The sequence below is a fragment of the Cydia amplana genome, chromosome 1 (assembly GCF_948474715.1).
Source record: "Cydia amplana chromosome 1, ilCydAmpl1.1, whole genome shotgun sequence".
NCBI classification, from domain to species: domain Eukaryota; kingdom Metazoa; phylum Arthropoda; class Insecta; order Lepidoptera; family Tortricidae; genus Cydia; species Cydia amplana.
This window is the reverse complement of record NC_086069.1, coordinates 15,177,174-15,204,273: the sequence shown is the minus strand read 5'-3', so window position 1 is coordinate 15,204,273 and position 27,100 is coordinate 15,177,174. Positions and strand designations below refer to the sequence as shown.

Below are 27,100 nucleotides of genomic sequence, written 5' to 3'. Positions count from 1 at the left end.
ATACGTTCAAAAACAGCAAATTAATTGTTTTATCTGTAAAAATGTTACTATTGCATAATTCATCAATATCGAGTTTATATACTTGTAATTACATTCGAATCTAAAAAACAAAGCAAATAGTTTTGCCCTGTATTCCTTTTTTTCCTAAACACATCATAGAGAGCTTATAATATGTGTGTAGACAAAACAGTGTACGTACCGTAAAACGGGGTGAATAGATACGATTTTCAACTTCAAGGACGATTTGCACCAAGAATGATAAAAGTAATAATTTTGACATCATGATTTGAGTCTTACTTAGTTCTTCAATTCTGTATACTTATTTATAATTTCAATCCGCTGATTTTAGACAAAATCAAGAAAACCTACCCGATTTCGACATATCGTAAAACGGGGTCGATAGACACGTCATATGGGGTGATTAGAAAAAACGGTCAGGGCTGTCACAAACTTCAAATAGGTTTTTATTAGGATAATAGTAAATAAAAAATAAACTGACTTTCACTAAATCACTTTTTTTATTAATCAACCATAATTAGTACATACTCATAAAACGTATGAGAATTGTATGTAAAAAATCAACTTAGCTTACACTAGAAGCATATTCTTTAAGTACCTACCCATTATTTAAGGAGCAGTGATAAATATTCATATCATAATACATAAAATCATAATGAATAACTATGATAAAAAAGTGTTCAAACTCAAATCTCATATTTAATACCAAAATATATGAAACATTCCTAAATTTTATACTTTATAGTATTGTACAATTTAAAAAATTGGAGAAAATACGTTTTGACAACCCTAGTATAAATATTCCCATTCACCTCCATTCGTTATTCTTCACCCCTCAGTCGTGTCTTTTCACCCCATATGACGTGTCTGTTGACCCCATATGGCATGTCTCCTCACCCTGTTGTCGTGTCTATTCACCCCGTTGGGATGTAAAAACGGTTATGATTTGTTTTTTGCACATTTATCTTTAATTAATAAGGAAAATCGGCATTATCTTTTATTATTTAAACACTAGAAGAACTGGTTTACTTAATACATTATAAATAACACAATAATTAACCTCTATTTCATTGCTATGTCAAAGTTCAGACAGGCAATATATCTTACATTCACAAGGCCTCACTTCAAACTAAAATATGTATTACTTGTGATCGTCTTCATGCTTGATTCGTGTTACCAGATTAAAGATTGAATATTCTACTATAATTGTATCTCAAAAGAATTGGGAATGGTAGTCTAGTTTTTAAAATATAACATTGTAAAGGAAAGTACCGAAATTTTCTCTATTCACCCCGCGATTTCTGGTGACCCCGTTTTACGGTACATAATTTGGCTATAATAGTATTTTATGCAACCGTTGTTTAAGAGAGGTCATAAAAGGCGAGTGGCGTGAGCGTGAGTAACAATTTGAGGCGAATAAGTACTTCTCTTATGATTTTTTGTATCTAAGAACGTGAATCCGTTCAGTAGGTATTGAACTTGAATTCGTTTACTTTAGAATTCGATACCTACTACACGGATCCAGGTTATGGTACGACTGGTACGAGTATATGAAAAGTAAATTAAGTAAACCATTTCGTTTCCGGTTTGTACCAATACATAAGGTACATTTTTTATTTATATATTTATTTTGAATATTTCAGAAGGTGCTGGTAATGTCGAAATCGGGTCTGTTAGTGCCAAGGACACAGACAGTGATGATAACGGAAAGGTGACCTACTCAATCCTTGGTGAAAGCAAGGGTTACTATATAGACGCTACATCTGGGGCTATATTCGTCAACTACAGTACATTGCCGAGTGAACGAGACAGTCAGTTAGCTGTGATGGCTACTGACCACGGAAAACCCAACAAGAGCGCTGTAGCCGCCGTGAGGATCAGTACAGGGGCGACATCTGAGATAAAACCGTTTATTGGACAGGATACATACAGGTAAGAAATTTATATTTTAAGACCCTTTAATATCAGTTATTTAAGTATTGGTAGCCTACCGGTACCGGTAAGACGTGTGACACATAGAACCTCACGAGGAGACTAGAATTCAAATTAAGGCCTCATAATAAGAACCCCTTTGGGTTAGAAGACTGTGCCCTTACTGTGCCATTTCTTAAGATTAAATTGCCGGATGTACCCCAGAAACCCCTTGTGAGACATGGTAAAAAGCCAGGGCAACGCTGATATTTCGATATTCTAAACTATTTTAACATTCCAATTCTCGCCTCACTGATTGACTCTAAATACAAACAAATATATCATAATTTTTAAAAATTTCAGGATCACCGTTAATGAAGATACAGAAAGAGGGTCGTCGCTGCTCCAGATCGGCGGTATCAATGATGTTCTTAAGAAATACAGCCTGGAATTCCTAATTATATCTGGAAACCAAGGTGATGCTTTTGATGTGACTCTTGACGGAGCACTGATTTTAGTAAACAAGCTTGATAGAGAAACTCAAGATTCATACGTTCTTGGTTTAGCAGCCGTAGAGCAAGGAAAAATGATTTCGTATAGTCAAAACAAAACTTCAATAACTGTTTTTGTAACTGTAGCAGATGCCAATGATAATTCTCCACTATTTTCGTCTGGTGATTTTGAACTAACTGTCAGCGAAGATGCAAAACCTGGATCCACTCTGAGCAAACTAACAACCACTGATGCTGATTTATATGGAACTCCCAATTCTGCTATAATTTATAATATTACATCTGGAGATGATGATCACTTATTCTTTGTTAACCCAGTAACCGGTATTTTGACAGTGAACAAGAGTCTTGATTATGACGTCGGTTTTACGAAATACAAACTTATTATAGTTGCTTGTGATCAAGGCATACCATCACTTTGCAATAGTATTAACGTCCACGTTAGTATAATGGATGAAAATGACAATGTCCCAGCTTTCCCGGTAAATCAATACTATGAAACGGTAGCCGAAAATGAACGAGTAGGTACTTCAGTATTCACTGCAAGAGCAACTGATTTGGATAAAGGAAAATATGGAATATTAAATTACACTATAGTACCCATATCTTTGAGCTATAACAAAAATGATGACTCTTGGAAAATGTTTCAAATAGACTCGTCAACAGGATTGATAAATACGAATGCTGTTTTTGATTATGAGCAGAAGAATAAATACGAATTTTCCATCAAAGCCTCAGATGTAGGCGGGAAGTCTTCAACTGTGAAGGTCAGGATTGATATTGAAAGTCGCGATGAGTTTTACCCTCAGTTCACACAGAAAACATACAATTTTCCAATTCCAAAGAAAGGTCCTCTTCCTGCTGGATATATGATTGGTCAAACGACTGCTACTGACAGAGACAAGGGAGTTGATGGAAGAATAGTATACCAACTCTCAACGTCGCACCCTTACTTTAAAATTAACCGGACAACGGGTGTTATAATTCTTAAGAAAAGAGTAGAGTCTGTGCCAAACTTGTTTGGGAATCATAAAGCTATAAGCTTAGTAATTACGGCAAGTTCTGGCCGACAAGGTTCTTTAACAAATAAAACTGCGGTGGAAATATTGCCCGATTCGTTGGCGGTTGTCTCGGATATGAATATTATTACCGATTCAGCAGTGCCAGCAGCCGCCAGTGGACTCTCGGACTGGGCATTAGGTCTTTTAATCGTCTTTATCTTTATCATAATCATTTTTGCAGCAGCATTTCTGTTCCTACACATGAAAAATAAGAGGCACAAAAAGATCAATAAGCCTGGTCTGAATTCTGAAGGAGTAGGTGCAACAAACAGTTATGTAGACCCAAGTGCTTTTGATACTATTCCTATTAGAAACACGGGCGCCGTGAGTGGTGGTAATCAATTCGCTCCTCCAAAATACGACGAGATTCCTCCATATGGTCCTCATACTGCTAGTTCTAATTCAGGTGCTGCTACAACATCAGAATTATCAGGTTCAGACCAATCTGGCTCCAGCGGCAGAGGCTCCGCAGAAGACGGAGAAGATGGCGAAGATGAAGAAATAAGGATGATCAATGAGGGACCATTGCAAAGGGATTCTGGTATTCATAGACAAACCGACGGAGTTGATGATGACAATTTATCTGATGTTTCCGTACACAATACACAAGAGTATCTCGCACGTCTGGGAATAGTGGATACTGTTACCGGCGGTGGAGCATCTACTTCGTCTAGAAGATGTTCTGAAAACGTAGTAAATAAAGATAACATGCTTCATCATGGGTCTATAGACCCAATGCATATTTTTGATGAAGACGGAACTCATGAAAATGATATAACTAATCTTATTTACGCCAAATTAAATGAAGTAACTGGAAGTGAAAGAGCAAGCAGCGCTGATGAAAATAGTGCTGCAGTAGATAGAGCCATGGCTTTAGGCGCTTTCCCTAGTGCTCCAGGAGAAAATACAGCTGTTCCTACAGCTGGGCCATCCATGACTGGAAGTCTTAGCTCAATAGTACATTCAGAAGAAGAATTGACTGGTAGTTACAACTGGGACTACCTTTTAGATTGGGGACCTCAGTATCAACCCCTAGCGCATGTGTTTTCTGAAATTGCACGTCTTAAAGATGATGCAGTTTCGTTGCAAAGTGGTAACAGTGGCGCGTCTAGTGCTAAGAGTAAAGGGACATCACTATCCGGTGGGAAGAGTGTGCCGCCTCCTTTACTAACCACCGTTGCTCCTAGGAGTTGCCCGGCGCCGTCTTTGTCTTGCAGACAGCCTCAGCACTTGTTACCCAGGTCACCAATTAGTCATGATGTGCCCGGTGGCTTTTCGGCCGCTGCGGCTATGTCTCCTTCATTTTCACCATCTTTGTCACCTTTAGCCACTCGGTCACCTTCTATGTCTCCATTAGTAGGACCAGGGCTTCCACCAAATTCTGCTAGTAGAAAAACTCATTCCACAATGAGGATATGAACTTTAATATAATTTAGCGGTTTGTAAATAACAGAACGACTGTTTTGCCTATAAGTATTAAGTAATATTTATTCAACCGATGTAATCGGTTTAGCTTTATATTCAAATTTAATCATTTTGTGCATGTCGTACATCCTTATGCCCTGAATATGCTCAAAGTGATGTATTAAGCGCTTATTACCGATTTTCCGGTAAATGTAAATATATCCATTCGGGTTGTAACTTTATTCTTGTACATATTAGTTTGTATATTTTAGTGCCTTGTAAAATATAAACTGAAGACTGCCATGTTATTATTATATTTTGTAAACAAACAATCAGCTTTACTGTAAGCTATAAGATAATTCTTAGATATTGCAATTAATGTTGAGCAAGAGGTGTGTATTATAAAACGCAGTCACAAATTTTCAGTAGGTTAAATGATACAATCTGCTTGTATAGGTATCAGCACCAGAGTTGAGGTAACGCACACACATGCTGCACTACATGCTAGCTGGATTTTGAAATTAATGTTATTTTTTTGTACCAATAGTACCCAAGTCCAAAAACTTCCTGCCTTCCTTAAATGCCGGTAACGCACTTACAACCTCTCCGGTGTTGCGGGTAGGTGATTCGCATGCTCGTTTGCCTCCTATATCTTAAAAAAAAAACAACCAAGTGCAAAAATTACCATAAAGCTTTTTCAAGTTACACCAGGTATTCACTTAAATAACGTGTATACTTATATCACATTCATTCATTCTTTCATTATCAACCTTTTTTGCAATTCGCAGTAGTGATCCCAGATATATATATCCGTCGACGGCGACATCCGGACATTGAGGTGGTCTATAATTTCTAATACTAGTGTAATAGTACTGGATGTACCTGTGTGTGTAATCAATCATCTCAACTCTCCTGCCGACAACTATAATTTAAGTCAATGTGCCGTTATGTAAACTACCTATACTTACGTTGTTTCAAATTTCTTAACGGATTTACAAATCTTATAACAATCAAGAGACAATAGGGAATATTACGCAAACCTGCATAGAGGGCGCCATTAGCACAAATCACTCTTGCAAACTCGAGCGATAGAGGCAGATAACGAAATTTATATTTTCGTGTTTCGCGGTGGGCCCTCTGAAAACAAATCGTCTTAATGCATATATGTCACAGTGAAAACTTGTCAAAAAACTGTTGAACGCATTATTATACCTAAGTGATTCTATGATTTACAATTTGGGCTAGTGCTGCACTCTGGCGACAGTACATTGCAGTAATACCCACTCTTGAAATATTTTATGACAATTAAAATAGCCAATAGGTCGGTGCCACTACACAATCATGTGTGATGCCAGTTTAAAAAGACGATGGTCCATGTTTTTCTCCTTATGTATTTTTAACCTTTTGGACGCCAATGACCGATATATCCGCACCGTAGGTTCAACGCCAAAAGCCCTTGCTACACGGTCGCCGACAAGCGTTCAGACCGCGTGGCCTTGGTCCGTCCCGGACCGTGTAGACAAAAATTTGACCAAAACTGACCAAGGTCAGACGGTTAGAAGACTTGTCGGCGACCGTGTAGCAAGGGCTAAAGACCGATTAATCGGTGACAGACCACGGAGCAACATCGACCTACGTGCATATACATAAAGTTCAACTTCGGTTTTGACACTTCAATGATGTGGCGTCTGAAAATGACCTTGATAAGATATTTGGATTTGTAAATCTTTGGAATACTTATTATTGTTCTGTGATTTCAACTTAGAAATGAATATACCTTAATATTTAAAATGCTCGGTTTTTATTATTTTGTTACATCATTAGTTTCTGGTTTTCAATGTAATAAAAACAGAGCAATATAGGTATGAATGTAAATAAATAATAAAATATTTAACTTTAAGCCAAAATGTCCTGATGTTATAAAGAAAGTAAATAAAACTGTTGAAAATTTACTTATTGGTTTTATTTATGAATGCATTATTAGTTAATGAAAATTAATGACAAATTACAAAGTAACGATATATCACAGTTGGACATTGATATAACTAATAATGATACGTTAAGAAATGGACACATATTTATCAAAACGTGATTCCAATGTCTTTGCGATTTAGCACTACAACGTTTCGGTAGGTACCTAATAAAAGATGATATTCCAAAATATGACATACAGAAATAAATACAATGAAATACATATAACGATAATTATTTTGTCTAAGGCCATTACAATAATTGCATTATTGTGAACAATCCTACTTGCTAATAGTAAAACACCTGCTTAGGACTTAAACCTAGAAATGCCTATATCACTACACGTTTAAGTATCAAATCGATTATGGTGTCGTGTCGCGTACCTAACGTAAGTATGGTTTTGTTATTATAGGGGTAGTTCACTTTGACGGCATTACGTTTCTCCGTCTTCTTTTGATTAGGTACAATTGCTTTAAAAATGTAACAGCTGTCTTTTAAAAAGTTACGTAGCTAATGTGAAACAATCTTAGAGACAATTAACTTTTCTAATTGGCATGATGATGACTTTTCCTTATTTCGTACTATATAATCTCCATGTCTTTAAGACTAATCTTTCTCGCAAGTAATATCTGACGGTTCCATCAGTATTCATACGTTGCCTATAACAATCAATAACTTTATTGGTATAATTCGTTCATATCTACGAAGCACATTGGGTTTTAAAAATATCACAATGTGCGTGCTATTTTCATTTGTTACATATTTTGCACCCGTATTTCACCTTTTTCACTCGCATTCATTCAGTTAGCTCATATATTTATGAATATAACAGTCTAATAGTACCTAATATCAATATGTACTAATACTAGGGCCTAAGGCATGATTTATCCGTTAAGTTGTAAAAATATGAATGTTGTACATATTTTCAAATAAGGATCTGATTGCGCGTAGGTAACTTTTGAAACATGTACAAACATTGAATTATTGTCGAATGATAATACTTATTGTTACGTTGCAAAAATATATGACTTATCTACTTAATATTAACATTAACTCAAATGTCTCCTTTCAGGTGTGACTTTCATTTGAAATTAGTAGTGCTAAGGCAACATATTTTTATAAATCGAAGAAAATCCTCAGACAAAATCTAAATGTAGGTTGGTACTATTTAATTACGTACCTATTGAACTTGTGGACTGTTGCAGTACTAGACTATAGTTGGGTGGTTTTACGGTAGGTATTTCCTAGTACCTACTGCGAATCATTATAATTATACTGCTGTTTGTGGTGCTGAAGAACAGTACAGGCCGAGGAATCTACGAATAGCCTCTAAAAATTACGTCGACAAGGGTATTTGAGTTTCACGCAAAAGCGATTGCGGAATATTTATCAAAAAACTCATTCGACGGACTGTGAGCTGCTACGGGTTTCTAAAGGAACATCTGCTGGATTTAATGACATTTTATTATCTTGACTCAAGGTCAATTGAAATCAACCTCAACTTTTTTCATCGCTGAAACTTTGATCTAACCAAGTCCCAACCATATTTAGATAGTTTTGAAAACGACATATTACCTATATCAGATCATATTTGAAAAAGTAGGATCTACATTCACTTTTTACATCTAAAGCGGATTAGTTTAAGACCACAATGACCATATGGGAACACTTCACAATGCTGGTGGCGGTCTCGTGTTATCTTATCAACAGGGATAATACTGAATCGAACAATGTCAAAACTTTGGATACAAAATCGCCATATTTAAGTACCTCAACTTAATTACGATGCTAAGATTTTGCTTTTTTACGGCCCTCGTAAGTGGACATAATCTCTTTATTATTTTCCTTGCCATTTTGACCATTTTCTTTACGTTTTGAAGTACCGATCTATAAACCTAGATACAGAGCATTTCAGATTTTGCTCATCCATCACCTTACCTATTTTCTATATTCAATCTTTCAAACTATTCAGGCCTGACATTTCAAAGACAAAATGAAAAATAGTTAAAGATAGGTAAGTACGAAAATAAAAATCGATTGTTAAACAAATTGGTGTAGTCCCATTTGTCCCCCACCCCCATGTGATCGCCGCTTACATGAGGCAAGAGTTGGGGACAAATGTGAATGATTTATATGAAAACACCTATCCCCATCTGTCCCCCACGGGGACATATGGGAATACACCAAACTCTTAGCATCGCGAATTAAGTAACAATAATTGGGACCACTGAATGGAAATATTTAACAATTGAAAATCAATTCTAAAATACAGACAACTTTGACTTGTCTATTTAGAAAAATGGTTTAAAAACACAGTCTGTTTAGGGATTTCATGAGCTAAATTCGTTTGACAGGACTACTGCTTGCCTGGGAGGATAAATGCATATCGATAATAATGTCGTCGGATGTTATGGATTTTTTCCCTGATGGTGTATCTAATCTTTCATCTTCAGTGTTTGGTGTCGGGATAAGACCATTGGCGACCACTGGCTCCTAGAAATAAGTTTATTTTGGTTAATATAATTATTATAGTTACCTACATTTTCTTTCGCATGTTTTACTTCAAATAAAAAATAGGTATCTAGTAAAAAAAAATTATATATCCTCCCCTTCTCATATTATGAGAAGGGTCTCATATTAGAATTTCGAAAAAAAGATAGGTGAGCGTTTTCCAAAAAAAAGTACCTACATTTCATTCATGTCTTCAAAATATTGACTTCTTGGGCTCATTTTACTCAGAATCATCTGTACATTCACGCCTCATACCTACTACATGAAAAAATGTGTCCCAAGATTTCCTTTCCAGATCGTCACATTTTTTATAAATATTTTTTTTATTTGTATGAACGTGACGCACTGGATGAATATTTTTTCATACAAAATTTTGGGACACATTTTTTCATGTATGAGGCGTGAATGTACAAATGATTCTAAAATGAGCCCAAGAAGTAAATATTTTGAAGACATGAATGAAATGTAATTTTTTTTTGGAAAACGCTCAGGTAATTAAGGGTCACTTGCACCATCCAGGGTTAGCTGGTTAGCCACTAACTCGGATTTAACCGTTAAAACACGCATACCTATTATTATAGATAGGCATACCTATTTTATTGTGACACCAATTTTGCTGCAGGCCGCGTGGCAGTGAGTGATTTACCACTGACAACTGTGCACACAAGTATTAGTGTGTATTGTTTTTCGGCATAACGAACGTCTTTTCGTATTATCGAGTACTTACCATGGTCACGGCATCGCAAGCCATCAACTCTTTCTTAGACAGGTGCTCCACCACCGCGGCCGCGTAGCAGTCTCCCAGCATGTTGTTTGTGGTGCGTATCCGGTCACTGAAACGGGTTATAAGTACCTACAGGTATTTATTTAATTGAATATACAGAATGTCCAATGTCCTAAGTGCCCCAACATACTCACTTTCCTATACTAACGGTAAGCTAATTCTAGGCCGTTATATAATTACACTACTTATTTTAGCTACGCTCCGAAACGTAAGTCAAATCAGATATAATAGTGAATTTGAGTTGCAAGTATGCCAGGGCATTCCCCAGACCCCTTTTTAGTAACATAGCAATTATCACCCGTGTGTAAAATCGTGTGTATCTCTAAATCGATAAGTAGAGATCGTTGCTATTTATAGAAACTCTCTTTACGCAGTCACCTTGATCAGTTTGTTGCAATTCCACGACTAGCCACAAAGTAATAAGCATTCTTGGCGGCAAGTGTTTTAGACTCCGCCTCTGAATCAGCTCTCATCATAGTACTTTAGAGTGTTATAGGTGACGGCACCCCACCGCACACGATACTCACACGAGCCAATCCACAGCGAACAGCAGCGACACGTCGTGCGCGGGCGCATCCACCGCCGCCAGCACCACGAGCAGGAGCACCATGGCGGCCGACGGCACTGACGCAGACGACACTGACGCTGCTGTCGATGTCAAGCTGGAATGACAACATGACAACATTGTAACATTGGGAAACTTGTGGCCAAATGTAGCTTGGATGTTTGCAATGGCTGAATGGGGCTGATTTATAAGGTCTTATAAAAACAATAATACCACCAAACGCCTTCCGAAAATGTCATCGACTTCTCTTGTATAAAATAATTCCTGTATAATAATTCTGACAGTTTTAATTAAACTTCTTTTAGTACCCATTCGAACATAAGTATTTTTTTTTGTAATGTTTAAATATCGTTAAATTATTATTATTGCATATATACCAGTTATCTCACTCCGTAGCTGACCATAGTAACTTCTTACCAACCGTCACAGTTCTACCGTACCTAAGTTGTTTCATATCAACAATTACTTACAATATGGTAGCGAGCTGCGCGAACCCTAGATGCAAGTTGTTCATCTGGCAGACGAAGACGCTGGCCGCAGCCAGGAACAGGGCCGTGCCGTCCATGTTGATGTTGCAGCCGATGGGCAGCACGAAGCGTGTGATGCGAGGGTCGATGCGGAGCGGGCCTTCCATCGCGCGAAACGTAACTGGGAGGGCTGCGGCTCTGGAAATAGACAAATGTGATGCTTGAAATAGAGCTCACAGTTCAGTTGTTATCGTGTAGGAGAAATCGCTAAACTTACTGATCAATGAAATAATCATCATCACAATTGTGTAGAGTCGGACCAAAAAAAGTCTGCAGCGGATTTGATAGCCCACGCAATGCAAGTGTCATTTATACGTCATAATTTCATAGAAGTTTGACGTTTAAAATAACACTTGCACTGCGTGGGCTATCAAATCCGCTGCAGACTATTCTTGGTCTGACTCTACCTACCATATGTCTCAGTGATTTGCCAAACACTGGCCTGCTTCGATATACGTTTGTAATTAATGTAATTATGAGAACTAAACGTCGTTTATGAGAGCTGAACCGCGAGAATAAAGTACTCACACAAATCATAGACAATGGTCAAAAAAGATTTTGCTGATAATTACATGCAACAAGCAGGTGGACTTTATTAAATGATAGGTTTTTCATGTAGGTACTTAAGTATAAATACTTACGTTGAAGCAGTAGCGGCAGCAGTCAACATTGCGTGAGATAGTCCCCAATAGAACTTGTAGGGGTTCTTCCGTAGGAACATGAAATAGATGAGCTGCATCACGATTAGCTGATACAGGAACACACCCACCGCCACCGTAGCGATGAACCAGGCCAGCTGGGACATCACTTGAGCTGAAACAATCATAATGTATAAAGATTCTTCACACCAGTTTGCTTATATTTTACTGTCAGCCAAGCTAGCTCGGGAGCGATTAAATTTTGATAGCAGACTGTGCAAGTGTTATTTTAAACGTCATAATTTCATGGAAGTTTCATGTTCAAAATAACATTTATTATTAGGTTATTCGTCAAAACTTATGAAAATGTTTGTTTTGTCAAAGAACTAAATAATAACAACTTCATTTCTTAGTAATTAGTAATTGCGGTAATAATGTGATTGTATAGACGAAATAGTTATTTTCGATACAAGTGCGAAAAAGAGGAAATTCGAAACGAGTGGCGATAAATTAAAACACGACCGAAGGGAGTGTTTTAAATCGACACGAGTTGCGAATTACCTATTCGCACGTGTATCGAACAACGTTTTACAGTACATATGGCACTTTAAAGTTTCGACATACGCACGAAAAGTGCTATTTTACGCACTAGTGCGGGAAAGTAGCCTCATATGTACTGTAATAATATATTCCTTTATCGTCACACGTGGCGCCTGTTTTGATTTATTGGCAACGATCTAAAGCTTACCATACCACGAAGGAGTCGGAAGGCGGACCCCGGGTCCTCGCGCCCCGCGCGGGGGCACAGCTGGGATTGACGCCAGGATGATGATGATGATGATCTAAAGCTTACCATAAAAGTGCTAGTACCTTGTCAACAGGTAAGGGTTTCGAACAGGGGGGAATGGGTGTATGTTAATGTTTTCGTAACATAGCCCGGGGTCAGCTTTATACAGCATTACCTATATTAAATCACAGTATAAAACTTACCAACATTGCTAACACCAAGAATCTTTCCAGCGATGACGCTACTGACTCCCACAGGGGTGAACCACATGACGCCCGTCACCATCTTCATGATGACCTCGAAGATGGCTTGAAAGAAGTCGATGACAACCTGGCCCTTGGGGCCGAGAGTGCCGAGCAAACTCCCGAACACGAGACAGAAGAAGACGAGGCCGAGTGTGTTGGTGCCTGATCTAAAATAAAAACATGCTGCATGTAACTAAATAATTAAATATCGATAAAGGCACATACTTATTGTTAAACACGTACATATTGATTGTTTTTTCTGAATTACATATTTATCTGTACCTATTTTACTTACATTGCCTAGTACTCATGCATGAAACAAAGCAGCATATACTCGTAATTATTAGAAAAACATAGATAGAAGTTATTTTTAAACACAAGTTCTATTTATCTGATGAACTGAAAATATACATATAAGTACATTTGTAAGGACGTTAACGTAAGCACTTTCACTTTATCCTAATGAAAGGTGATCTAAGTGGCTAAATCACGCGTGCAAACCTCCATTCCCATTTAATTGAACAATTCCGGACATAGGTGCATTGTACGAGACGACGTGGATAAGGTCGCTCGCTGAATGCGTATACGGTGTACGCTTGCTAAACCCGACAGGTTCACGGTGTTGTTCCTTTATAATAATAAAGCCTAGTAACGTTTAGGTTTTATGAACTAAACCTGTTAGTAAGTGAAGCATACCCACACAGTTGCTTTTGGATTTCAAAAATGGTAGCGTAAAGTGCTTCGCCATTTTAAGCCAATGTCCGGGCGATGCAGTGTTTTATTGAAAAATTAATTACTTGGCGTCTAATGAACCATTTGCTATGATTTTTTACACAGAATAGCTAATAAAACAAGGAATCTGATTCCGTTGCTTAATGTATGGGTAATTATAATAAAAATAATTATAAAAAATCCGTACTCTTGACACCCTAAAAAAGTTAAAACCTTCAAGCAGAGATGTATTTAAAAAAAAAAACTAAAGCGATAACACCTATTTTTTAGTATCGTAAAAAAAAGTAGATTAGTTCTTCTTTTATTTAGTACCAAATACCATATAAGTATTTATTAAAAATCCTTAAATAAACATCATTTCATTTTATGACACGTCACGCAAGAAATACGCATGACGGATCGAAATGTTTCGTTGATTCATGATGTATTTTTGAATGGTTAAAGAGACTCAAGTATGGAAATATAGTTCTAATAAGAACAAGTAACTAATAATCTTTAATTAGAATAGTCACAGTTTGCAATTATCGCATTCATTACGATTTTACAAGTGTAAATAACAAGAAAGTATTACGTACCACCGCAGTTTCGGGTTCTTTTGCCGATCAAAAACAACACAATATCACATTTTCACTATACATTTTTCACATTATTAATCACAGAATGTTAGAACATAACCATATTACACAAAAGAAAACTGCTAAATACGGAATAACACTAACTTAAACGTAAATAAACAAAGCCGGTATAAAAACAGCCGCAACACGTGATCGGGCGCCGGTAGGACTGGCCGCCATGTTGAAAAAATGGCCGCCGCTGGTGACTAGGGTCGGGGCACACAGAGCGCGTTAGGCACAGGTAGGTCCAGCATTCGAAAAAGTATGCAGACATTATTTTCAGTCACCGTCATATTCTTATCTACGTTATTTAAGGTACTTTTCCTTCATGTGACATAGTCTGGGGACATCCTGTATATGACCATGCACTAATAAAAAATATACCAATAACCATGTATAAATAATGTCAGGTTTCCCCAAAACACAATCTTAGTAGTTGAAACATTAGTAGGAACACATAACAAGAATGTACCACACGGGCACGCAACGGGCACGCAAAGCGTCTAGTGTGCCTCATGCCTTACGACGTCCGAGCGAGACGTTCGCTAAATTGCTTTTGGTAACTAGAGTTACCAGCCGCCCGGGACATACTTACAATTGTTTCTTTCGCTAATCCTGTATAACATATCACAGGTTTATATGATTTTATGAATATAAATGAAACTTAATATTTAGACTATTTTAATAACAATATTTTATTTGAAAAATATGACTTATTCTTCAAAATCTTATCTTATTTCAATTGCAAGTAACCGAAAAAAATCACCGTTTAACTACTTTGAAGTGAGATAGTAATTCATAATTCTACATTAGAACTGAAATATACATTCTATCTGTTAGTTAGATAAATACATAATCGTTTGGTATAAAATTTAGATAGTAAAAGAGTAATTAAAAATACTTACGGCATTTTTAAAACACTGACCACTTTTCCGCAACTTCACTTTCGCACAACTTTGAAACCGACAGCTGTTTAAAATATTTTTATTTTATCATGTTGGCTATTTTTTTTCTGTATTGCCATGTTATTTGTCTATGCTTGGAACATAGTTTAAACCGCTTCCAAGCCGCCACTCACAGATAAAAAATCAAAAATCGTACAATGGTCGTCTGGTAGCTCTGGCTACCAGAAGCAATTTGTAGGTGTTCAAAGTTGGCAGCTCTAGTTACCAGAAGCAATTGAGTGGATACTAAAATGTATGGATACCGTGTGGGCGTGCATGTTAAATGGCTTCACTACTGTAGTGGGGGGACACCTACTATTCTTTATTGTATTATAGTTCTTCCGTTTATTCCAATGTTCCCTAGCAAGTCACTGGGTGAGATTCTTACCTGTAGGACACGACACGGACTAGAACCGGCGCCGTGTCGTTATCCGTGAGGTTCCTAGCAAACAGCGATGGCTGCTCCGCGTATACGGTATGCGCCTGCTGGAACGCGGCCTGCACGATGTTGTCCGGGAAAATGTTTCTGTAGCAAAAAATCAGGAATAGCTATAACATGATCTAGTAAAAACTACATGAATATAAAATAGTTCGCATTTTATTAATAAAACTGGGAGATATTTATTTCTAGCAATGATGTATTATTGAATTATCATTGCGACTGCCAATACCAATCACATGCGCTTATTCGTCACCGACTCAGCTGTTCTGACACTCATATATATCCCTTTAATGCTCAAAAATTTTTTTCATTTTTTTTCTGGTTTCGAGCTCTTAAATGAGTTCTTAGGGGTAATATAAACTACAGAAAAATAATAAAAAAAATATTTTGTATATGATGTTCTAGAAAACATATGCTAAGAATACTTGACATTGCCCAACTTTCAACATTTGACCATTGGCAACCAATGTCCAGTATTCTTGACATTGCGCATGGCTTAGAGAAAATAAATTAATAACAAATTTTTAGTTTTTATATGAAAAGTTTTTATTGAGCAACGTCAAAAGAGTAGAAACATTTTATTATTGCTACTAGGCAAGGCATTCATCTCAATTTGCATTAATGAGCACTCCGTGTTCATGTTTCCTTTTTTTGAAATACCTACATCGTCCGTATGAGGTGTACACTGGCAACTTGGCAAGTGTCCTGTTATTATACTGAACTACAGGTGGAGGTCTTGCAACTACTGTTGCTTTTCTGGCCACCAACATATCAGCTAAATTAACACCTCCCAATATGAGCGTTGTATAATGTTTTACGGTCTGAGGATAGTCTACGTTGATCCGGGCTCTTTCAACTTAATATGAAGTCCCACGCAAAGCCTTACAGCTTATTCTACGAAAATCTGGATATTCAAAGAAGTTCGTAAACCTCATTCGTCAATTTCACGATTGTATGAAAGCGCAGGGTTCAACATGAAAACGAATTCTCTGAGGAGATCCAGGTTACAAGCGGAGTGAAGCAGGAATGTGTCACGGCACCCACACTCTTTGCCATATACTTCTCAGTGATGATGTGAGAAGCTTTAAACTGTTGTGCCAAACAAAAAACCCATATATGTGAGGACTGAGAAAGCTGTCTTTGACATATCAAGGTTCAAGGCGAAATGTAAAGTGCGATGAGTCTCCATATTAGAGATACTCTACCTGCGCTGACGACGTATGCCTTATGTCTGATAGTATGCCAACAATTTGGCCTGGTAATAAGTGCTTCCAATACGCCAATCCTCAAACAACCACCCCGGGGAGTTGAATCTGATTCAACACCACTTTAACACCACTGAATTTAGATGGGAAACCAATAGATGAAGTCTGTCATTTTAAATATCTTGGGAGCACTATACGACATGACAATATATACTCTGGCTTCAGAAATACCATCTCGCATTGCCAACGCTTTCGGGCGACTCACTGATCGTGTGTGGAGGTCCCATGATATCAAGCTTGAGACTAAAGGGGTACAGATTACCAGTTCGCCGGACGATATCAGCCTGTCAGTTAGACGCAAAAGGTGATAGTTCCGAACAACTGACAGGCTGATATCGTCCGACGAACGGTAATATGTGGGCCCCTTTGGATACGCGTCCATAAGGCCCTAATAATTCCAGTCCATCTGTATGGGGCAGAGATATGGTGCCTGTGCAAGCCAGATATCAAAAGACTAGACACGTGCCACCTAAGATGTATACTTAGGATTAAATGGCAGGATCGTACTCCAAACTCTTGAGGTTCTGCGTCGTTCGTCGTTCTGGATGTACGGCATGGAGGCACTATTGATGCAGCGTCAGCTCAGGTGGTGTGGGCATGTTCTCCGAATGGACAATCGCCGCTTGCCTAAAGCTATATTCTACTCAGAATTAGCAGAGGGTAAGCACGGCGGCCAATACCTCCGATATAAGGACGTGCTCAAGCGTCACCTAAACGCGTGTGCTATCGATCCTGCACGTTTGGGAGGAGCTCGCTGCAAAACGGTCATCTTGGTGGTCTACCACCTTTGAATCCATCAAGTCGTGTATGTTGTATCTTTTCCCAAATTATACTTTATCTTCGCAATGTTAAAAATACTTAACAGCCCAACAAGAATGTACTTTATTCAGAGCGGCGCAATGTTAAGAATGCTTAACATGCGTTACACTAAGTATATTTCTAAGAATCTCGCGAAGCTAAGCATTCTTAACACGCATAATGGTAACCCAGTCCTGTGTTAGTTAGGCTTCCATTTTATTAGAAAAACATGAAAACACAAAGCACACACCCTCAAGAACACATTGTAATAGTATTTCAATAAATATTATAGGTATAAATATTTTTAAATATTTTTTAATTACATCACGTCCTACGGTCGATTGCTGTCGCGGCACCATCTTGCCCCTAATTGTCAAAATACGTGCCCCTGAGCAATGCCCTCACTCGTCGAAGATAAGTTAGGTTTCGAACTATCATTATATTTAAAAAAGAATTGAGTTTAAGTGAAAATTACGTTACAATATTTTTTTGATTCTGGTGTAAAGTATTCTTGGCATTGCGAATTAAAGGGATATCGTAGTTCCGACTACAAGGGGTTATCTAATATTATAATTATGAGTAAAAGCTTGCAAATCTTATCAATTCTAAAAACTCTTTACCTTGTATTTAGTCCATGATTTGCAAATGAACTCACCGACCAATATCCAGAAGACTGTCAAGAATACTGTGATCTCTTTTGTTTTCAATGGCCACGACAAAGTCCTCTCGCAGTTCCGGCTGCCCAGGGTGAATCATCATTGCAAGGAGTATCCCCAGAAAAGCGTTAAACATGGACGTAAGTATAAAATAGAGTAGAGTCCGGACAGCAATCTTCCCGCTCATCTTGGCGTTCAGGCTAGCAGATCCAGCGATCAGGCTCGCTATGATCAAAGGAAGGATCATCAACTTCAATAGCCTCATGAAGAGCTCGCCGGGGTACGAAATGATCATTAAAGCATCGGGACCGAGATTGTATGGACGCAAGCCGAAACCTGAAAAATAAATGAGATATTGCAATTTGCATAGGTACCTACTAATAGTACTTATTGCAGCTCATGTCAATTGATTTAGGTAACGCTTGGTTTGTTGTATAACAACTATGCTAAGCCCCGTTAGTCGATATTGTCCTTATCATATTCTAATCACCCTAATGGGTCTACCCTAATAATAGCTTGAATCAATTTGGCTGAGTCAGCGTGTGCCAGCCGCTTGTTTTCCGGAAAGTCAAGGTCAGTCACGCGAATTCTACTTTATTTCAGGAAGGCTTAGGTCATAAATAAATTAAATAAGGTAGGTATTAAAATGATAATGAAATTCATATTTAAAAGAATGATTTATGCCGTTAAGGTAGCCGTCAAATTATATTTTTATTTTTCATGGTAGGTATCTAAGTACTCACCTACCCACTGACTCAGAATCCAGGCATTAGACAGTCATGAATAACTTGAATTTTATAAAATGTAAACCAAACTATTTCTGTATTTCATTTTTGCCATTTCTTTAACGAATATAATTATGATTGTAGTCACTATGTGTGTATTTACGAATCAATCAATTTATAAATTCCAATAAGAATTCTATTTTTTTAAAGTCCTGAACGACCCGACGACGAAAGCAACAATTTATTTGTCATCGATCAAATTTGTCACCGTCGTCGGGCTGTCGGTAAATGGATGTTTTAACACTCCGAGAATTAATGACCATTGAAATCAGAATAGGTAGGTACTTAGAAGTTGTACGTACCTATATAATTTACCTAAAAAATATCGGCTTTATAAAAATAGGACAGGGGAAAATATTTTTTTCCCTGAAATAAAATTAAGTTAGCATTGATATGGAGTATCACACAGATAATCGATTTCACTTTGACTAAGCACCGCGTCAATAAAAGTAATAGTACATGTTTAGTTAGTAAACCGTTGAACTTTAGAACTTTAGGGAAAAGCTATTTAAAAATCTGGCCGGTGTAAAGAAAACGTGTGGCGGAAACTTTCCAAAATTAGGAATCTTTATGAAACAATATTTTTAATTCGTAATATTTTGAAAGTCATAAAATTATTAATTTACTTACCGATAGCGATACCAGTGAGCACGCCAATTAATGTGACGACCAGCATGGTATTGTCCATAAACCACTTCCTGACACCGGTGGGGTCTACCGGCGCGGCCCGGTCCTCCGTGGTCTTCGGCCCTCGGTCCCCTGGCCCCATCTTCGCGAACAGATACTCTGAAAACCGTTCACCTTTCTCCATCACAGGCAAAATAGGACCCTACAGCCCAGATCTGAAGATCTGGTTTCGTTCCCACGCCCTCTTTCCTAATAACCTATTTTTTTGAGTTCGGACTAAAGTGCACCGGTCACATAGGTTTTCTGTTTATACACGTTTTTTACTATACACTTGGCATGTTCGTCACGTGTTAGAATTAGTTTTTATGAATGAAACTGTTCCTTTTTTGCTATATCTGAACGATTCCATTAAAGGGTTCTTTGATAAACTTTCTATATATTAATTTTCACTGCAATGCCATCCCAACACTGCGCTTCGGATGACTGAACTCGATATGTGCTGAAGCGGTTAGATCACTTGCTACTTTGATACTTCCTCCTTTCTTTGATCGGAGTGGAAATAAAATAATATGATATCTATTGCGGTTTTCTTTTCAATAGATCATAACAATAGGTGTTAAAACTCGGCAATGTATGTGAAACAGAACGATCGACAGTTGTCGACTTTTACATAAGGAAGCCATGTTTAAACTGCGCGCGCAGGCATCGATTGCTAACCGTTCACTTAGTTGTATTAAACATCTATAAATAGATTATTAAATTGTGGGCATTATCTTTTCCGTTAAGAACTATACTTATGTAAGTATACAATATTACATGTAAGTTACGTCAAACTAAGCTAAAATAAAGAAATTGGTTTACACATGCGCATTAGGTAGGTCGATAAAATGTGTGTCAAGTTTGTAAACAATGTCCGTAAATAATAATATAGGAAATCTTATGAACGCAACGCACACAAACAAAAGTGTTGGGCTTTTGCCGGATTAGGGTCGATACAGATACAGACGGACCAATCCGACTGCAATTTGTATGGGAACTGCACGCCAACTGCAAGTTCCCATACAAGTCCCTTAACAGTCACATTTACATGTACAGTCAGCATCAATCGTAGCGGGTTAAATAATGCGCCAAAAGTATCTGCCACCCCGGAATACTTTTCTAACTAATCTCTACAGTTCGCGTTCAAATGTATCTGTACCAGTCTACAGGCCAATTCGGACGTATACACTGACATCAGAATGATATTTCAATCATATTAGTAGTTATTGTGCGTCTCGCCCGCGCTAATGGGTAATTCTTATTCTTATGCATTTTTTGTGTAACACGTAAGAATAGCATGTATTTTTGTGAAAATAAGTAAACTCTTTATCAATATACTTAGCAATTTTCCTCTAGTTTTAGGTCAACCTAAATGTATTGTCCAAAGAGTATTAGAAACATATAAAAAAAATTACAAGTGCGAAATGCCACGGACCGTGTAGTGTGACGTCCCCGGATTTTGTGATATTTGACTTTTTTTTTAAATATGAAGTGATTTTGCAATAATTTATATCAAATATAAAACACTAATCCTTGTTCTACAACACTGTTTAAAAATTGTATGGATTTATAACGATTTTATATAATTTTAAACAACATATATTTTGTGATCAGTTTTCACGTCACCGCCGCGCGTGGTAATATAAACATGCGGTACTCGGTAAAAATTATCGTTACTACTGGCAGCCTTTTTAAAGTTTTTTAAGAACGACAACACTGTGTTGTTGTCAGATTTGGAAATGGCTGATGGTAGAAATTTTGTCGAAAATTGTTTATTTCTGTTAATTTGTAAAAATGGTCAACCTTAACGCGTCACCGCCGTGTTAGAAATTTAAAAATAAGTACCGGTTTCACGTTATAGTTTGTAAAATAAGATATATACGTCATACATTGAAGATTAAGCTAATTATTTAACATTTGCAAATTCAAAGGTAATTTTTAAATAATACCGAACATGTTCCAAATTGTCACAACCGTGGCCTCAAAAATCTGTCACCGCCACGGACTTTTGAGTCCACGTTTGTGACATATAGACACGTGGTCGTGAAATTATTAATTCGTTTGATTAATTTAGACGCATATGTACTCGTTAGAAATTGATTGTCATTAGCTATAGATCATTTGCTATTATTGCCCGACTGCCAAAGCCGAAAAATGTTTTTCGCATGTATGTATGTATGATGTGTATCCACTTCTTTGTCACGCTCTATGACCTATATAGTTTGACGGATTTCAACGTATAAGCTGTCATTAGGTTTGTCGTACTTAGGCTATGTTCAAATAATAATATTAATCAAAATAGTGGGGTTGGCCGCCAAAATGCCGAAATGTCACGACTGAGGGACACTTTGTCACAACCGTGTTTATGTACTAATTTTATTTACCAATCTTGAGGGTATTAAGCTTGAGCATATGCATCAAAATTTTGCTTTTGTATGTTCTTTTGATATATGTAACAATATGTCAAAAATTAAACCTTTTGCGAAAAAAAGATTTTTTTGGACACAATTTAAGAATCACCCTAATACTACGGCCAAGTACTAGCGAAATGCACAATATATGATTCAAATATCATTCTGATGTCAGTGTATATTAGTAATGGCCTGTAAGTAATTGGTCTTCATATATATTTCATATTACGACATTTAGACTTATATTTGACGCGTAGTCTAATCCGCTACATTTGTGCTACATCCAAATCCCGAGAAGTGTTTTTTCCGTCAATTAAAGAATGTTGGGCCACTTGCCAATCTACTAAAATTATAGTCCAGTAGCTCAAAATAAAGATCTTATAACATTTAAAACTTTATTATTGAGACATAAAAAATCAAACTAAACAATAACAGATCTTAAAGCTGTATACATTTCTTAGTAACTTATGTGTAGCATTCTTTCACTAGTTCACGTTTACATGTTTAGACTTTTGCATCTGATTCCATCGTAATACCTACAGCATATTATGTATTATGTACTAGATATTACGAGATTGAAAGTTCAGCTGTACTGTACCAACGACGACATCTCATGATCTCATGTCAGGAAAGTTGAATACATAGTACGCATGAAAGTCAATGAAGAGTTTTATGAAAATAACCTAACAAAAAAGCCGGCCAAGTGCGAGTCGGACTCGCGCACGGAGGGTTCCGCACCATCAACAAAAAACAAGCAAAAAAACGGTCACCCATCCAAGTACTGACCCCGCCCGACGTTGCTTAACTTCGGTCAAAAATCACGTTTGTTGTATGGGAGCCCCACTTAAACCTTTATTTTATTCTTTAGTTTAGTATTTGTTGTTATAGCGGCAACAGAAATACATCATCTGTGAACATTTCAACTAACTGTCTAGCTATCACGGTTCGTGAGATACAGCCTGGTGACAGACGGACGGACGGACGGACGAACAGCGGAGTCTTAGTAATAGGGTCCCGTTTTTACCCTTTGGGTACGGAACCCTAAAAATATGGCAGTATGCCATCATTTTTATAGTCTTCATCAGTAGTCCAACTTCATCAAACGCAACTTTATGTCAAACTGAATAGAATGTCCAGCAAAATTTTAAACAGAAGTTTATCCAGCACATAATTTCTGGAGGTTGAAAATGGCCTGATTGGCTTCGAGAAGAGGATGGTGTGGTACGGCCTATAGCCTCTTAGTTTTGCTGGACTTGGCGGGGGCATTAGAGCGCAGTAAAAATATACGCGCGATGATCATTTTTACGTTCGCAAGTTACGCGCGGCGTGCCATATCTTTTGTCGCCTTCTAATTTCCAGACTTTACGTCACTTTGAGTAAAAAGCGTTTAAAAAAACCTTTGAAAATCTCTTAAAAGCCACTGTTTACGATATAGATGTCTTCACGATGTAAATTTAACACAAAAAAATAAAAATGTTGGCTAAATATACAGAGTGCATTTGCATGTGCATCTAAATTTAGTTGCGGCGAGCGAGCTAGACGGTGTCGCGGAATATCATTCGAGCATTGATCTTTACAAACTTCATTGTTTGTTATATTGTTATTTAAAAAGGCAATTGACAATTTGACAGTGACATCGTTCATTTCCCGCTACTGCATGGGTGCTCCAGCAACGCTGCAGCAGTAACGTTGATGCAGTCCGAATCCGAATATAACCTTTAAGGATGACTCACGTTATAGACCGGGCCGGGTCCGAGCCGGAGCTTCCGGTGCTTCGTTTTCTATGGAAAATAAATAAATAAATATTATATAGGACATTCTTACACAGATTGACTAAGTCCCACAGTAAGTTCAAGGAGGCTTGTTGTGGGTACTCGGACAACGATATATATATATTTATTATACAAATACATAAATACATAGAAAACACCCAAGACTCGGGAACAAATATCTGTGCTCATCACACAAATAAATGCCCTTACTGGGATTCGAACCCAGGACCGCGGCTTCACATGCAGGGTCACTACTCACTAGGCCAGACCAGACTTCAAAAAACCGGCCAAGTGCGAGTCGGACTCGCGCACGGAGGGTTCCGCCCCATCAACAATAGAGCAAAACAAGCAAAAAAAAGAAGCAAAAAAACGGTCACCCATCCAAGTACTGACCCCGCCCGACGTTGCTTAACTTCGGTCAAAAATCACGTTTGTTGTATGGGAGCCCCACTTAAATCTTTATTTTATTCTGTTTTTAGTATTTGTTGTTATAGCGGCAACAGAAATACATCATCTGTGAAAATTTCAACTGGCTAGCTATTACGGTTCGTGAGATACAGCCTGGTGACAGACGGACGGACGGACGGACGGACAGCGGAGTCTTAGTAATAGGGTCCCGTTTTTACCTTTTGGGTACGGAACCCTAAAAAGCAAAGCACCACGTGATCACCGGTCTCTCTGTCATAGAAAAGTAAGCGCCGGAAGGTGCGGCTCGCGCCCGGCCCGGTCTAACGTGAGTTATCCTGTATATTATGTCATACCTACATAAACGTAATCATATTTCCGACGCTGGGGTGCTAAAATACTTACTTTAACGATTACATAGATTAGATGGATTAGTACGGCTACCATCAGTTTGTCACTGACATAAACGCCGTCGAGAACGTAATTTACTTTCTATACATCTCGTTCGCACTAATATGCGAGTACGAGCGAGATGGAAAGTAAATTACGTCTTCGATGGCGTTTATGTCAGTGCTAGGGTTAGCACAACGGATCCGAAATATATGGGAAGATCCGCGGATCCGGATCCAGATCCGGATAAATTCATACATTCCGGATCCGAATTGCAAACCCTAGTCAGTGCCAAACTGATGGTAGCCGTATAGAACTAAACTGACCCATTTATCCAAATCAGTGAGTCGCGTCGTTAATGCCCTATAACAATATCTACACTAGTTCGACTCTTATAGAACAGATAATGCATGGAACCTTCACAAAGCACAGAAGAACGTAGTAACCAGTAAGCCAGTAACTACCTCCGTGTTTAATAGTACCTACAAAATGTAATTGTTTTACTTATAGAGACCATCTCTTCTTGTTCAGCGATTAGAGAACTTTTAACGCATAGTTTAGTACGTTACTTATGATGCTGACTGTACTCAACTGAAATAAATGTACGAAGAAAACGTTAGCAAAGCCGCCAGTGCCTAGGGCGGGAATCGAACAGGGCTGACCTGTACCAATTGATGACGACGGCGTATCTCGAGAAATCTTTGATTACCTATAACCAATGCTATTCCCGCACGTCTTCTCTCATCTCCGCTCATCTCCGCCTCAGTGAAAAGGCAGCCTTACGAACGTACTGACGATTATTTCCACGTATGTTTCAGAGATATATTATGGTATTCAAAATGTGCTTATGAAGTTAGTCTACCACTACTAACGTTTACTGATACCTAACATATTGTGTAAATGTTTGCCAAAATGTGATGTTTTTCTCTGTTATGAAAAACTTAGGATAGATTAGGTATCTTAAAAGGTAACGTAACAATAGTAATGAAATACGAATAAGAAATTTGGTGTCTAATATGTGTCACTATTGTTTAGTAAATAAACTCGTAAAATGAAACATAATGCCTTAACTATGTTTTAACCTTTTCCTTCAGTTAATTGTGTGGAATTCAATAACACGTTATTGTTCCTTCACACGCATGTAACAGGTACGTTAAACAAACAAATTGTGGAATTAAATAACAATTTGGCCAGATTTCCTATAAGTACTTACTAAAGAGTTATTATTACCAGTTAACTACAAATTAACATTTAAACAAATGAAAAATGCATGCTTACCCTTTAGTTGTTTAATTTTGGTAGTTGTAGGTCCGTCCAAGGAAATAAAAACAATTATTTATTTTATTTACTTAATATCAAAACACCGATAAATATTCACTGTCATCAAATGAAAAAAATAAAGTAAGTTAAAAAAAAAAACTGTTTTAAAACATTTATTCTACCAGAAACGCGCTATTTAATTTTACTGTTTAATTTGTTATTGTTTGTAGATATGTCACTGTACAGTATATGTCATATAATTTTATGTGATTAAAAGTATATACACTGGTTAGCTACATTGTTTTTTAATGTTACACTTTAATTTATAACAATGGTAATTAATTATATTTTCAGTGAAAAATCGCAGAGAAGCGATGTCGTTCGATTGCATTTGGCAAGTGCAGTGCGAATGGTAAGGTTTATTTTAATCTCAGATTGCTGTATTGTTTGAGATTGAAACTATGATACATGTATTTTAAGACTTGTATTTGAATGACATTCTCGGTGAATCTATAAATTAAGTGTATATCGAAGGAATCTATTATGTATGGAATATTTAAATTAATTATGTAATGGATTTATTGACGTGCTTGCATTATATAATTATAAAATCTCTTTGCTTTTACTTCACATTGTACGTTTATCTTAAATATAACACTAAACCCTCGCGTTTTGTACAGATATTTAATTACACAGACGGGTATACCGCGATGAAACTATCGCGGTAGACCCGTTTGTGTAATTAAATATGTACGAGTATATCTAAAATATCTTTATCATATAAATGTGAATAGTGCTACTCATTTCGTTACGATACTAATTTTATTAAATTATACGGAAAGTAGTATAATTTAATGAAATTAAATAAGACATTTACATACTCACCATGAAACTGCTTGTGTGGTTTACAAGGCGGATCCATTTCTGATTTTAAAACCATGATTCACTGTTGTATATTTACTTTATATATTTATATATCACTCATGTATCCACCTATTTCAGTATGACTTTTAAGTTAACTAGCAA

General features: G+C 37.3%; 2 protein-coding genes across 2 annotated transcripts in view; one reads left to right on the top strand and one right to left on the bottom strand.

Moving 5' to 3' along the window:
• The window catches only part of LOC134648811 (protein dachsous), a 337,964-nt gene extending 332,578 nt beyond the window's left edge, over positions 1–5,386 (top strand). The window contains exons 15-16 of the mRNA XM_063503378.1: positions 1,662–1,950; positions 2,293–5,386. Coding sequence (XP_063359448.1) covers positions 1,662–1,950; positions 2,293–4,921 — 2,918 coding nt within the window. The 3' untranslated portion in view covers positions 4,922–5,386. The remainder of the gene's footprint in view (positions 1–1,661; positions 1,951–2,292) is intronic.
• Positions 5,387–9,043: 3,657 nt separating this feature from the next.
• Positions 9,044–27,039, bottom strand: LOC134648785 (excitatory amino acid transporter). The gene is made up of 10 exons (XM_063503342.1): positions 26,960–27,039; positions 19,801–19,956; positions 18,385–18,721; positions 15,613–15,750; positions 12,893–13,101; positions 11,906–12,077; positions 11,208–11,402; positions 10,700–10,834; positions 10,116–10,221; positions 9,044–9,370 (listed from the first exon to the last, which is right to left on the bottom strand). The coding sequence occupies exons 1-10, from the start codon at positions 27,012–27,014 to the stop codon at positions 9,215–9,217; spliced, it is 1,659 nt and encodes a 552-aa protein (XP_063359412.1). The 5' UTR covers positions 27,015–27,039; the 3' UTR covers positions 9,044–9,214.
• Positions 27,040–27,100: the final 61 nt, after the last annotated feature.

Excerpts from the sequence above, each read along its gene's own strand:
- LOC134648785 (XM_063503342.1), bottom strand. The coding sequence starts at position 27,014 with ATGGTTTTAAAATCAGAAATGGATCCGCCTTGTAAACCACACAAGCAG. Across the intron at positions 11,403-11,905 it reads GCTGCCGCTACTGCTTCAAC|AGCCGCAGCCCTCCCAGTTA; the intron begins GTAAGTATTTAT and ends GTCTATTTCCAG. Across the intron at positions 10,835-11,207 it reads GCGCAGCTCGCTACCATATT|CTTGACATCGACAGCAGCGT; the intron begins GTAAGTAATTGT and ends TTGTCATTCCAG.